The sequence below is a fragment of the Phoca vitulina genome, unplaced genomic scaffold, assembly GCF_004348235.1.
Source record: "Phoca vitulina isolate PV1807 unplaced genomic scaffold, GSC_HSeal_1.0 scaffold4, whole genome shotgun sequence".
In the NCBI taxonomy this organism is placed as follows: domain Eukaryota; kingdom Metazoa; phylum Chordata; class Mammalia; order Carnivora; family Phocidae; genus Phoca; species Phoca vitulina.
In genome coordinates this window covers 8,567,876-8,583,644 of record NW_022589707.1, presented here as the reverse complement: position 1 = coordinate 8,583,644, position 15,769 = coordinate 8,567,876, and the positions used below count along the sequence as shown (strand labels likewise).

At 41.3% G+C, this 15,769-nt stretch overlaps 1 protein-coding gene across 2 annotated transcripts in view; it reads right to left on the bottom strand.

Moving 5' to 3' along the window:
* Window positions 1–15,769, bottom strand: part of SVOPL (SVOP like) — a 68,270-nt gene that overhangs the window by 17,021 nt on the left and 35,480 nt on the right. For both annotated transcript variants that reach the window (XM_032401162.1, XM_032401164.1), the window contains one exon: window positions 3,157–3,246. In XM_032401162.1, the coding sequence (XP_032257053.1) occupies window positions 3,157–3,246 (90 nt within the window). The remainder of the gene's footprint in view (window positions 1–3,156; window positions 3,247–15,769) is intronic.

Genomic DNA, 15,769 nt, shown 5'->3' with positions numbered 1-15,769 from the left:
CTCCCACTACTCCTCAGGAAAAACTCCCAAGTCCTCACGATGCCTATAAAGCACTTTCTCTCCCTGCACGTGTCTCTGTTCTGCTCACCACAGCTAGTTTCTGTTCCTGGAACATACATATCTCTGTGGCATCTCCAGGCCCCTGGACCAGCAGGCATCCTACTTGAAATGCGATTTCTCTTTGTCAGTTGTCAACTTCTCCTATTTCAGGTTTCGACTCCAATGTCACCTTGCCAGAGAGGTTTTGCCCAAAAAGACCTGTCACCACTTTGATTCACTATCATATTACCTCCAAAGCACTTATATAATGTGAAATTATCTTAATTATTTGCATATTGGTAAATTTTCAACTTGAACGTCAGTCTCTTGAGAGCGAGAACCTTGTGCTGCCGTGCTGCCAGATGCTCCAACAGCAGCCTCCCCCGAAAGTCTTCTGCTACCATTTGCTGGTGTCCGTGGTACAAATGCTACCACCGTGGGTAATTTCAAGATCCGATGTGACATCAAACAGCCTGCAAAATTGCTTGAAAACTTAACAGTTCGTTTGCACAAGCCAGTGCAGACCAGCTCTGACCCACCACTGGAACCTCGTCTGGCTTCTTTACAGCTACCAATAAATGGAACTGAATCCAGGCACAGAGTAAGTGGGCAATAAATGGTGACTGAATGTTGAATTGGAATAAACTCTTAATTCTATTCTAGGAGATAGAGATTGTAGCTAGTTGAGTCCTTTTTTTTTTTTTTTTTTTTTTTTGGTATTTTAACTGCCAAACTGTATGTAGAATTTGCAGACAAGTACTTTGAAGTCAACTTGTTGAATGTGTCATTATAAGAGGTTCCTAGGACGCCTGGGTGGCTCAGTTGGTTAAGCGACTGCCTTCGGCTCAGGTCATGATCCTGGAGTCCCGGGATCGAGTCCCGCATCGGGCTCCCTGCTTGGCGGGGAGTCTGCTTCTCCCTCTGACCCTCCTCCCTCTCATGCTCTCTGTCTCTCATTCTCTCTCAAATAAATAAATAAAATCTTTTAAAAAAAAAAAAGAGGTTCCTAAATGCAGGGCAAAAAGAGGAAGGGGAGGAGGAAGAGGAAGAATTAAGTGAAAGTAAAGCTTATCTCCCAGTTAGTATTTTCCCTGTGGATGGCCTGGCCTCCCAGAACGCAGTCCATAGGCCAATCTCATCAGGTTCGTTGGGAGTACTTGTTAGAACTACACTGGTGGTCCCATACCAGCACCAGTCTCTGGGTGGAATCCAGCAATCTTGTTATCCAATTACGCCCTGTAATTCTGATGCGCGCTCAAGTTTGAGAACCACGTCCAAGGGAAGGCAGACAGATTATCAGCTCCTGAGAGCTGATAAGAGGAAGGCCAAGGCTTTACTATCTGCTTGGAGCCGCTCACCCCACCCCAAACCCAAGCAAATATCCTAGGAGCGAACAGATCTCGGATTCTGACCGGCCATTCCAAATTTGTTAAGAAAGCAAAACATCCCAATTGCACCATGATCAAAATACTGGACTTAGAAGTATTTTGTTATTGAGAAATATTTATTTGAATATTTAGCATTTGGCCTTCATTATCAGTGATCATTGCTATTAGGTAACATTTATTGAGTATTTACTATGTGTCCAATGTTGGGCTAAGTGCTTTCCGTGTATTAACCCTTCCATGTATTAATACTCAAAACAAACCTATGTGGTGGGTGCTATTATTGATCTTTATTTTACAAATGAGGGGGACATAGAGAGAGGAGTGATTTAACTGGCTGCAGGACGCTAAGCAGATCAGAGCCTATGGCCCCAGAAGACCTGGACCCCGTTGGTGATCTTTCCTGATCCACAAAGCCACCAAAAGCTGTGTGGCTTCTAGGGTAAATACCCACGAATACCCAAAAGACAGGTTTCAAGTGGTTGAGAGAGAGATACAATTTCTACTTAAAGATCAGAAAATAAGATCATCCAGAAACAGGATTAATATTTTACTTCTGTCTTTTACCACTGTGTTTTTTTTCTGAAAATGGTGAAAGCAGGATAAAAAAAACTTTGAAAACCACTAGACAAAAGCTGCCCTCATTTTTCCTTAAGGTGAGTGGGGAAAAACACTCCAAGAATAGTTAAAAACAAATGAATAACTGTCTAGTGGTAGCAAAATGTGTTAAATTATAGGAAATACACCTGACAGTCTGCTTGGCCCACAACAACCCCCTTCCTTTGAAAACTGCATTTTCCCAACTGCATGTGTAAGATAACCTTGACTCCTGGCCACAACTGATTGAGCTCAAGTATGAACATCTGACCAGACCTGGCTAGTGAGAGTCCCTTTTCAGGGATGCAGAGAGAGTGCATCCATGTCTTCTGGTGGCTGGATCTAAGGATCCACATTTGGGATTCCTGGGATGGCCGAGTACACAGACAAGCATAGCACACTGGTCTGCAGGGAGAGGAGAGTAAAGCCTGAATGCTCAGAAAGGTGAAGGAGTGACCACAGACCCAGACAGACAGGAAGAAAGGGCCTGGGTCCCTATCACCTCCACTGCTTGGATCAGACCCTCCCAGAGCCTAGGCTCACTCCATCTTTTTACTGCAGCCAGCTCAGGTGGATTTCCATTTCTGTGGCCAAAAAGAGAAGGACCAGTACAGACAGTGTTCAGCCCCTCTGCGGAAACATGACCACATTGGTCACCATATCTGCCTTTGTTTCCCTCCAGAAACAAGGGTGCACCCATGAGTCCAGGCCACCCCTGGATTTTATCCCAGCCCATACCTGGTTTGCCCTAGCACTAGACTCACCCTCCCTCCACTTCCATGCTCTGTTTCTCAATTTTACCCCTGGACAGGATCAGGGTTCAAACCCATTCTCATTCAACTGCTCAAGCTCCTCGTGTCCTCCATTTCTTTTCCATCTTACTGCAACAATGCCCAACAAAATCCAAACCCTGCACGCAATGAAATACATGCTATTGACCAACTACAAACCTGGAAATGTTTACTTAGCCTCTTTCCCTGCCCAAATTCACCAAACAATGGGAAAACAACCCCTCAAGAAAACTCATTACCTAAACAGAAATCCCCAGTTAAACCCTTAACTTGAAGGAACCCAGTGTCCCATTTTTCCCATCTCCTTTAGACTCATCCCCCCTACAGAGACTCCTGGGCTGTACCTGGGATATAAACGGTGCCACCATTGCACCAATCCGACACAGGGAACCACTGGTCCCCATCCCCAGAGCGCGTATCATCGTGGGGTAGACCTGGAGGGAGGAACATAGGAAGCATTGGTTAACTTGGGCTCCTACTTTCTCAAGTCCCCTGCCCTTCCTCCCCCAGCCAGGTTTTGGTATATATCAAACACCAGATATTCTGTACAGGTATGTAGGATATGAAATACAGGACATCTGTGTTCTCAGGCACACAACTTTGAATTTTTAAGTATCAGAAAAATAAACACTTAGGAATTATCATTTCATGACCAAATTCCAAAATATGTTTAATTGAATATTCCAAATATAATTTCAAAAAGGTAAGCTCTGGAATCAAACAGAAGACTTCCATTTTAGATCTATAAATGTATAAAGTGGTCCTACCAGAAGTAAAGAAAATCCTCCCCAAGGGACACCTGGGTGGTTCAGGCAGTTAAGCATCTGACTCCTGGTTTTGGCTCAGGTCTTTATCTCAGGGCCGTGAGATCAGTGCAGAGTCTGCTTAAGACTCTCTCTGAAGGGGTGCCTGGGTGGCTCAGTCGGTTAAGCATCTTGTCTTCAGCTCAGGTCATGATCTTGGGGTCCTGGGATCAAGTCCCATGTCAGGGTCTCTGGTCAGTGGAGAGTCTGCTTCTCCCTCTCCCTCTGTGCATGCATGCTCTCCCTCTCGCTCTCAAAAAAATAAAATCTTAAAAAAAAAAAAAAAAGATTCTCCCTCTCCCTCTGCCCCTCCCACTCATGCTCGCACACTCTAATAAATTTTGAAAAAAGAAAAAAGAAAATCCTCCCCAAATGATGATTCAGTGAAACTTCTAACACAACGAAAAGAATTGACAAGCATGCTGGGTACATGCAACATCATTCATGACATTCTTGTTGCTGAATCTTATGACATAGGGGCACCTGACTGGCTTAGTCAGGAGAGCATGTGACTCAATCTCAGCATACTGAATTCAAGCCCCATATTGAGTGTGGAACATAATTTTTAAAAAATAGAATTTTATGGCATAATATACTTTTAAAAAAAGATTTTATTTGAGAGAGAGAGAGGTAGAGAGAGAGAGCCTAAACAGGGAGGAGGGACAGAGGGAGAGGGAGAAGCAGGCTCCCCACTAAACAGGGAGATAGATTTGGGGGCTTGGATCCCAGGATCCTGGGATCATGACCTGAGCCAAAGGCAGAGGCCTAACCAACTGAGCCACCCAGGCACCCCCATAATCTACTTTCTTAATGCAACTTTCTTACACTTACTACAAGACTTCATTGATCTGTACTTCCTTAATTCTAAACTCTTCTAGGAACTGGCAGAAGTTTAATAAATAAGCAAATAGTACTTAACAATTTATGGGGAGAATGTTTTATGAAAGAATGGTTTTTCAAAACTCAAGAATTCTCTTAAAGCTATATAATACCAATACTTTTTTTTTTTTTTTTTTTTAAGATTTTATTTGACAGAGAGACACAGCAAGAAAGGAAACACAAGCAGGGGGAGCGGGAGAGGGAGAAGCAGGCTTCCCGCCGAGCAGGGAGCCCAATGCGGGGCTCAATCCCAGGACCCTGGGATCACGACCTGAGCCGAAGGCAGACGCTTAACGACTGAGCCACCCAGGCACCCCCAATACCAATACTTTTTAATTCATTCACTAAAGCAAAGCACATAGCCTCTTTACTTGGTCACATTTTGTTAAGCACCATCTGTCAAATGAAAAGTCAAGAAGCTGTCTGGCCTCAGTGGACATCGCTGTATTTTTAAGAGAAGGTCTGGGAGTGGAGTGCCTTTTTCGGGAGTTTTTCTTTTTCTGGAAAATGAAGCTGCTGGCTATAACTGAAAACAATGGACTCAGACACATAATGATATCAGAGTTAAGAAAATAAATCTTTTGTTCCTGTTTTGACAATTCTGAGTGGAATAATAGAAAGCAATCATCTTTAGGTACACACTTTTGATTTTTTTAGAAAGTATCAAAAAATTTACTTAGAAAGGACCTTTTAAAATAATTTATTCCAAAATATGTTAAGTTGAATATTTCAAATGTAACTTTAGAAGCACACTGTATTACACAGATGAAATATGTCAATTCCCTATTTTTATCTATATGGGGAGAAAAGAGTATTTTTCTGTGGCTTTAATGGTTTGGACAGGCCATATCTGTAAGCTGAACAGACTTCTATGTTTTCTGAGATGAAAACAAATGCAGCTTCCCCTACCCCCACCCCGTGCTCTGCTCGGATTGCCCTCCTTGGGCGAGTACGCCTCAGGCCCAGTGCACTGGTACCCTTCCCCAGAAGACCAGTGGAAACCCCCACGCCCACACCACCACATCTCCTGACCAGAGAGTTCTCAAGGCTTCTGTTCTAGTGGAAATAACATCAGGTCTCATTTGACAGGCGACCAGAGCACACCTAGTTAAAACCCACCACATTCTGGCTGAGGACCAAGCACTGCCCACTGCAGGCAAGGAGCCTCTGCAGACGCTGGCCTGAAGGACAGAGAAGCCAGTACACAGCAGCAGAGTGCACCCAGCACATGCCAGAGACACCCAAAAGGCCAGGCCCTGGACACCATAGGACCCCTTCTTCATAAAGCCATTACTCTCAGGAGTAGGAGACCTAACAGGCTCTTCTAACACAGAAGAAGACAGAGTTAGACAAAATGTCAAGATCGAGGAATTCCTCCCAAATGAAACAACAAGATAAGCTCAGGGCCACAAATCTAAGTGAAACAGAGGTCAGTAACATGCCTGATGGAGAATTTGAAGCAACAATCATAAGGATACTCATTGGCTTTAGAAAAGAATGGAAGACTTCAGGGAGGCCCTTACCACAGAGATGAAAGAGTTAAAGAATCAGTCAGAAATGAAAAATGCAGTAACTGATAATAGAAACAAACTGAACGCACTGAACAAGGCTGGAGAAGCTGAGGAATGAATAAGTGATACAGAAGATAAAACAAAATAAGGAAGCCGAACAAAAGAGAAAAAGAACAATTATGGATGAGAATAGACTTAGGAAACTCCATGACTCCATCAAATGCAGTAACATCAGTATCCTAGGAGTCCCAGAAGAGGAAGGGAAAGAAAGGGGGTGAAAATTTACTTGAAGAATTAATAGCTGAAAACTTCCCTAATCTGGGGAAGGAAACAGGCATCCAGATCCAGGAGGCACAGAGAACTCCCATCAAAATCAACAACAGGCCAACACCTAGACATATTGTAGCTAAATTTGCAAATACAGTGATCAAGAAAAAATCCTAAAAGCAGCAATAAAAAGAAGTCCCTAACTTACAAGGGAAGACCCATAAATCTAGCTGCAGATGTTTCAACAGAAACTTGGCAAGCCAGAAGAAAGTGGCATGATATATTCTAAGTGCTGAATGGGAAAAATCTGCAGCCAAGAATATTCTCTATCCAGCAAGGCTATCATTCAGAATAGAAGGAGAGATAAAGAGGTTCCCAGACAAACAAAAACTAAAGAAGTTCATGACCACTAAACCAGCCCTGCAAACAATATTGAAGGGGACTCAGAGTGGAGAGACCAAAAGTAGCAAAGAAAGGAACAGAGAAAAACTCCAGAAACAACCACAAAACCATAAAATGGCACTAAATACATTTCAAAAATTACCCTAAATGTAAATGGACTAAATGCTCCTATCAAAAGACAGGGTGTCAGAATGGATACAAAAACAAGACCCATCTATATGCTGCCTGTAAGAGACATAGTTTAGACCTAAAGACACCTGCAGATTGAAAGTGAGGGGATAGAGAAACATTTATCAGGCAAATGAGTGTCAAAAAAAGGTCAGAGTAGCAGTACTTATATCAGACAAACTAGATTTTAAACCAAAGACTGTAACAAGAGATGAAGGGCACTCTGTCATAATAAAGGGGTCTAACCAACAAGAAGATCTAACAATTATAAATATTTATGCCCCCAAAGTGGGAGAACCCAAATATATAAAACAATTACAAATAAAGGAACTCACTGATGGCAATACAGTAATAGCAGGGGACTTTAATACCTCACTTACATCAAAGGACAGATCATCTAAGAAGAAAATCAACAAGGAAGCAATGGCTTTGAATGAAACACTGGGCCAGATGGACCTAACAGATACATTCAAAACATTCCATCCTAAAGCAGAACACACATTTTTTTTCAAGTGCACACAGGACATACTCAAGAATAGATCACAACTACATCACAATCAGGTCTCAACAAGTACAAAAAGATTGAGATCATACCATGCATATTTTCTGGTCCTAACGCTACAGAACTTGAAGTCAACCACAGAAAAAATATGGAAAGACCACAAATATGTGGAGGTTAAACAACATTCTAGTAAACAATGAATGGGTCAAGCAGGAAATCAAAGAAGAAATTAAAAAATACATGGAAACAAATGAAAATGAAAACACAATGGCCCAAAACCTTTGGGATGCAGCAAAAGCGACCCTAAGAGGGAATTATATAGTAATAGAGGCCAACCTCAAGCAGTAAGAAAAATCTCAAATAAACAACCTAACCTTATACCTAAAGGAGCTAGAAAAAGAAAAATGAAGCCTAAAGAAAGCAAAAGGAGGGAAATAATAAAGATTAGAGCAGAAATAAATGATAAACTAAAAAAAAAAAAAATAGAGCAGATCAATTAAACCAGCAATTGGTTCTTTGAAAAAAATAAAATTGATATACCCCTAGCCAGACTTATAAGAAAAGAGAAAGGACCAAAATAAAATCACAAATGAGAGAGGAGAAATACCAACACCACAGAGGTACAATTACAAGAGAATATTATGAAAAGCTATATGCCAACAAATTTGACAACCCAGAAGAAATGGATGAATTCCGGGAAACATAAAAACTACCAAAACTGAAACAGGAAGAAACAGAAAACTTGAACAGACCAATAGTCAGCAAAGAAGTTCAATCAGTAATCGAATATCTCCCAACAAGCCAAAGTCCAGGGCCACATGGCTTAACAGGTGAATTCTACCAATATTTAAAGATTTAATACCCATTCTTCTCAAACTATTCCAAAAAACAGAAATGGAAGGAAAACTTCCAAATTTATTCCATGAGGCCAGCATTATCCTGATAGCAAAACCAGATAAAAACTCCACTAAAGGGGAGAGGAGCAAGATGGTGGAGGAGTAGGAGACCTGGATTTCATCTGGTCTCAGGAATTCAGCTGGATAGGGATCAGACCATTCTGAACACCTACGAACTCAACAGGGGATCGAAGAAAAGAATAACAGCACCTCTCTGAACAGAAAAGCGACCACTTTCTGGAAGGTAGGACGTGGGGAGAAGTGAATCCGAGGCGATATTCGGAGGATAGATGGCGGGGGAGGGGGCCTCCATCCGCCGCTTCTGGCAAGTGACAGAGCCGCGGAGCACAGAATCGGAACTTTTAGAAGTTGGCTCCGCTGAGGGACGTCACTCCACTGGCTAAGCGGGGGTGGAGCCCTCACTGCGACAGTGTGGTCTCAGGACCCTCAGGGTCACAGAAAGACCAGGGGTGCCTGAGTGTGGCAGAGCTCCCAGGTATCGGAGCGGGGAAGCCAGCTGCAGAGACGGAGCCCAGGTGCGGGCTCTCAGCTCGGGGTTGTCATAAACCGTGATCCGTGGCACAGTCGGGCCACTGCTCCTCCAGCAGGGACCCGACAAGTGGCAGATCCGGGGAGACTCACATTCTTCCCCCGGGAGGAGCGGCGCGGGAGCACAACGCAGGGATCTGCTGGGTTTGGGGACTCCACATGGGGTCGGGTGCCAGAGATAGAAACGCTCGGTCACAGGCCGGGTGAGCACGGAGTGCCGCTGGAGACCCGGGAGACGGGAGTGACTGACGGCTTTTCTCTGGGGACGCACTGAGGAGGGGGGCCCCAAGTTCTCGGCTCCTCTGGGGCGGAGATTGGGAGGCTGCCATTTTCACTCTCGGCCTCCAAAGCTGTATGGAAAGCTTGCAGGGAACAAAAGCTCCCGAGAGCAAACCCGAGCAGATTACTTAGCCCAGACCGGCAAGGGCGGGGCAATTCCGCCTCCAGCAAAGACATTGGGAACCATGGCAACAGCCCCTCCCCCAGAAGATCAGCGAGAACAGCCAGCCAAGACCAAGTTTACTGATCAATGAGAACGGCAGAACTCCAGTGCTAGGGGAATACTGCACAGAGAATCCATGGCTTTTTTACCATGATTCTTTAGTCTTTCAAAGTTAATTTTTTTTTTTAACTTTTTTAAAATTTTTCTTTTTCCCTTTTTCAACCAACATCTTATCAATCCCTTTTTTAAAAAACATTTTTATTTTTCATTTTTAGAGTCATATTCTATCCCTTCATAGTATTTACCCTTACTTTTGGCATATATATATATATATAAGTTGTTCTCTCTTTAAAATTTTGAGATACAGTTTCTTCTAACAGATCAAAATATACCCTAAATCTCTAGTGTATGGTTTTGTTCTACTCTCCTGCCTGATCACATTCTCTCATTTTTTTTTCTTTTTTTTAAATCCTCTTTTTCAAACAACTTATCAATTCCTTTTATAAAATCTTTTATAATTTTCATCTTTACAGTCATATTCCATCCCTTCATCGTATTAACCCTTATTTTTGTACATATATAAGTTTTGCTTTCTTTAAAATTCTGGGAGGCCCTTTCTTCTAACAGACCAAAATGCACCCAAAATCTAGTGTGTGGCACTGATCTATGCACCAGCCTGATCATATTTGATCATATTCTGTTTTTGTTTGTTTTGTTCTGTTTTTGTTTGTTTTTATCTTTTTCTTTTTTTTTTTTCTTTCCCTTTTTTCTTTCTTTCCCTTTCTTTTCCCCCGGTTTCAGGTCTTTTCTGATTTGTTTAGTGTGTATTTTCTGGGGACATTGTTACCCTGTTAGCATTTTGTTCTCTCATTCATCTATTCTCCTCTGGACAAAATGACAAGACAGAAAAAAATCACCTCAACAAAAAGAACAAGAGGCAGCACCGATTGCCAGGGACCTACTCAATATGCACATTAGTACGATGTCGGAACTAGAGTTCAGAATGATGATTTTAAAAATACTAGCTAGGCTTGAAAAAAGCATGGAAGTTATAAGAGAAATCCTTTCTGGAGAAATAAAAGAACTAAAATCTAACCAAGTCGAAATCAAAAAGGCTATTAATGAGGTGCAATCAAAAATGGAGGCTCTAACTGCTAGGATAAACGAGGAAGAAGAGAGAATTAGTGATATAGAAGACCAAATGATGGAAAATAAAGAAGCTGAGAAAAAGAGCGATAAACAACTACTGGATCATGAGGGCAGAATTCGAGAGATAAGAGATACCATAAGACAAAACAACATTAGAATAATTGGGATCCCAGAAGAAGAAGAAAGAGAGAGAGGGGCAGAAGGTATATTGGAGCAAATTATAGCAGAGAACTTCCCTCATTTGGGGAAGGAAACAGGCATCAAAATCCAGGAGGCACAGAGAACCCCTCTCAAAATCAATAAAAATAGGTCAACACCCTGACATCTAATAGTAAAACTTACGAGTCTCAGAGACAAAGAGAAAATCCTGAAAGCAGCTCGGGAGAAGAGATATGTAACCTACAATGGTAGAAACATTAGATTGGCAACAGACCTATCCAGAGACCTGGCAGGCCAGAAAGGACTGGCATGATATATTCAGAGCACTAAATGAGAAAAATATGCAGCCAAGAATACTATATCCAGCTAGGCTGTCATTGAAAATAGAAGGAGAGATAAAAAGCTTCCAGGACAAACAAAAACTAAAGGAATTTGCAAACACGAAACCAGCCCTACAAGAAATATTGAAAGGGGTCCTCTAAGCAAAGAGCCTAAAGCAACATAGACCAGAAAGGAACACAGACAATATACAGCAACAGTCACCTTACAGGCAATACAATGGCACTAAATTCCTATCTTTCAGTAGTTACCCTGAATGTAAATGGGCTAAATGCCCCAATCAAAAGACACAGGCTACCAGATTGGATTAAAAAACAAGACCCATTGATATGCTATCTGCAAGAGACTCATTTTAGACCCAAAGACACCCCCAGATTGAAAGTGAGGGGGTGGAAAACCATTTACCATGCTAATGGACACCAAAAGAAAGCTGGAGTGGCAATCCTTATATCAGACAAATTAGATTTTAAACCAAAGACTGTAATAAGAAATGAGGAAGGACACTATATCCTACTTAAAGGGTCTATCCAACAAGAAGATCTAACAATTGTAAATATCTATGCCCCTAACATGGGAGCAGCCAATTATATAAGCCAGTTAATAACAAAAGCAAAGAAACACATCAACAATACAATAGTAGTGGGGGACTTTAACACCCCCCTCACTGAAATGGACAGATCATCTAAGCAAAAGATCAACAAGGAAATAAAGACTTTAAATGACACACTGGACCAAATGGACTTCACAGATATATTCAGAGCATTCCATCCCAAAGCAACAGAATACACATTCTTCTCTACTGCCCGTGGAACATTCTCCAGAACAGATCACATCCTAGGTCACAAATCAGGTCTCAACCAGTACCAAAAGATTGGGATCATTCCCTGCATATTTTCAGACCACAATGCTTTGAAACTAGAACTCAATCACAAGAGGAAAGTCAGAAAGAACTCAAATACATGGAGGTTAAAGAGCATCCTACTAAAGAATGAATGGGTCAACCAGGAAATTAAAGAAGAATTTAAAAAATTCATGGAAACCAATGAAAATGAAAACACAACTGTTCAAAATCTTTGGGATACAGCAAAGGCAGTCCTAAGAGGAAAGTATATAGCAATACAAGCCTTTCTCAAGAAACAAGAAAGGTCTCAAGTACACAACCTAACCCTACACCTAAAGGAGCTGGAGAAAGAACAGCAAATAAAGCCTAAACCCAGCAGGAGAAGAGAAATAATAAAGATCAGAGAAGAAATCAATGAAATAGAAACCAAAAGAACAGAACAGATCAATGAAACTAGGAGCTGGTTCTTTGAAAGAATTAACAAGATTGATAAACCCCTGGCCAGACTTATCAAAAAGAAAAGAGAAATGACCCAAATCAACAAAATCATGAATGAAAGAGGAGAGATCACAACCAACACCAAAGAAAGACAAACAATTATAAGAACATTATGAGCAACTATATGCCAGCAAATTAGATAACCTGGAAGAAATGGATGCATTCCTAGAGATGTATCAACTACCAAAACTGAACCAGGAAGAAATAGAAAACCTGAACAGACCTATAACCACTAAGGAAATTGAAGCAGTCATGAAAAATCTCCCAACAGCAGCCCAGGGCCAGATGGCTTCCCAGGGGAATTCTACCAAACATTTAAAGAAGAATTAATACCTATCCTTCTGAAACTGTTCCAGAACATAGAAATGGAAGGAAAACTTCCAAACTCGTTTTATGAGGCCACCATTACCTTGATCCCAAAACCAGAGAAAGACCCCATCAAAAAGGAGAATTACAGACCAATATTCCTGATGAACATGGATACAATAATTCTCACCAAAATACTAGCCAATAGGATACAACAGTACATTAAAGGGATTATTCACCATGACCAAGTGGGATGTATTCCTGGGCTGCCAGGTTGGTTCAACGTCCGCAAATCAATCAATGTGATACAATACATTAATAAAACAAAGAACCACATGATCCTCTCAATAGATGCAGAAAAAGCATTTGACAAAGTACAGCATCCTTTCTTGATTAAAACTCTTCAGAGTGTAGGGACAGAGGGTACATACCTCAATAACCTAAAAGCCATCTATGAAAAACCCACAGCAAATATCATTCTCAATGGGGGAAAAACAGAGCTTTTCCCCTAAGGTCAGGAACATGGCAGGGATGTCCACTATCACCACTGCTATTCAACATAGTATTAGAAGTCCTCGCCTCAGCAATCAGACAACAAAAAGAAATAAAAGGCATCCGAATCAGCAAAGAACAAATCAAACTCTCACTCTTTACAGATGATGATACTTTATGTGACAAACCCAAGAGAACTGACCCCAAACTTAGAACTCATACAGGAATTCAGTAAAGTGGCAGGATATAAAATCAATCCACAGAAATCAGTGGCATTTCTATACACCAACAACAAGACAGAAGAAAGAGAAATTAAGGAGTCGGTCCCATTTACAACTGCACCCAAAACCATAAGATACCTAGGAATAAATCTAACCAAAGAGGCAAAGGATCTGTACTCAGAAAACTACAGAATACTCATGAAAGAAATTGAGGAAGACACAAAGAAATGGAAAAACGTTCCATGCTCATGGATTGGAAGAATATTGTGAAAACGTCTATGCTACCTAGAGCAATCTACACATTTAATGCAATCCCTATCAAAATACCATCAACTTTTTTCAGATATGGAGAAATAATCCTAAAATTTGTATGGAACCACAAAAGACCCTGAAGAGCCAGAGGAATGTTGAAAAAGAAAAGCAAAGCTGGTGGCATCACAATTCCGGACTTCCAGCTCTATTACAAAGCTGTCATCATCAAGACAGTATGGTGCTGGCACAAAAACAGACACATAGATCAATGGAACAGAATAGAGAACCCAGAAATGGACCCTCAACTCTATGGTCAACTAATCTTCGACAAAGCAGGAAAGAATGTCCAGTGGAAAAATGACGGTCTCTTCAACAAATGGTGTTGGAAAAATTGGACAGCCACATGAAGAATGAAACTGGACCATTTCCTTACACCACACACAAAAATAGACTTGAAATGGATGAAAGACCTCAGTGTGAGACAGGAATCCATCAAAATCCTTGAGGAGAACACAGGTAGCAACCTCTTCAACCTCAGCCGCAGTAACTTCTTCCTAAACACATCGCCAAAGGCAAGGGAAGCAAGGGCAAAAATGAACTACTGGAACTTCATCAAGATAAAAAGCTTTTGCACAGCAAAGGAAACAATCAACAAAAGCAAAAGACAACTAACAGAATGGGAGAAGATATTTGCAAATGACATATCAGATAAAGGGCTAGTATCCAAAATCTATAAAGAACTTATCAAACTCAACACCCAAAGGACAAATAATCCAATCAAGAAATGGGAAGACATGAACAGACATTTGTGCATAGAAGACATCCAAATGGCCAACAGACACATGAAAAAGTGTTCAACATCATTATGCATCAGGGAAATCCAAATCAAAACCTCAATGAGATACTACCTCACACCAGTCAGAACGGCTAAAATTAACAAGTCAGGAAACAACAGATGTTGGCGAGAATGTGGAGAAAGGGGAACCCTCCTACACTGTTGGTGGGAATGCAAGCTGGTGCAGCCACTCTGAAAAACAGTATGGAGGTTCCTCAAAAAGTTGAAAATAGAGCTACCCTATGACCCAGCAATTGCACTACTGGGTATTTACCCCAAAGATACAAATGTAGGGATCCAAAGGGGTACGTGCACCCCGATGTTTATAGCAGCAATGCCCACAATAGCCAAACTATGGAAAGAGCCAAGATGTCCATCAACAGATGAATGGATAAAGAATATGTGGTGTATACACACACACACACACACAAAATGGAATATTATGCAGCCATCAAAAAAAAAAAAAAACAATAAAATCTTACCATTTGCAACGACATGGATGGACCTAGAGCATATTATGCTAAGGGAAATAAGTCAATCAGAGAAAGACAAGTATCATATGATCTCACTGATATGAGGAATTTGAGAAACAAGACAGAGGATCATAGAGGACGGGAGGAAAATTGAAACAAAATGAAACCAGAGAGGGAGACAAACCGTAAGAGACTCTTAATCTCAGGAAAAAAACTGAGGGTTGCTGGAGTGGAGGGAGGTGGGAGGGATGGGGTGGCTGGGTAAGGGACACTGCGGGGGATATGTGCTATGGTGAGCGCTGTGAATTGTGTAAGACTGATGAATCACAGACCTGTACCTCTGAAACAAAGAATACATTATATGTTAAAAAGAAGAAGATGATAGTAGGAAGGGAAAAATGAAAGGGGGGGGGGGGGTGGGGGGGGGGACGAACCATCAGAGACTATGGACTCTGAGAAACAAACTGAGGGTTCTAGAGGGGAGGGGGGTGGGGTGGGGGGATGGGTTAGCCTGGTGATGGGTATTAAAGAAGGCACGTATTAAAGAAGGCACGTATTAAAGAAGGCATGGAGCACTGGGTGTTATATGCAAACAATGAATCATGGAACACTACATCAAAAACTAATGATGTAATGTATGGTGATTAACATAACATAATAAAATAAAAAACTAATGATGTAATGTATGTTGACAAACAAAACAAATAAAATAAGATAAAAGACTCCACTAAAAAACAAAACTACAGGCCAATATCTTTGATGAACATGGGTACAAAAATTCTTAATAAAATACTAGCAAATAGAATCCAACAGTACATTAAAATAATCATCCACCACTATCAAGTGGGATTTATTCCTTGGCTTCAAAGGTGGTTCAGTATTTGCACATCCATCAACTGGATACATACACCACATTAATAAAAGAGTAAGAACCATAGGATCCTTTCAACACCCATTCATGATAAAAACCCTC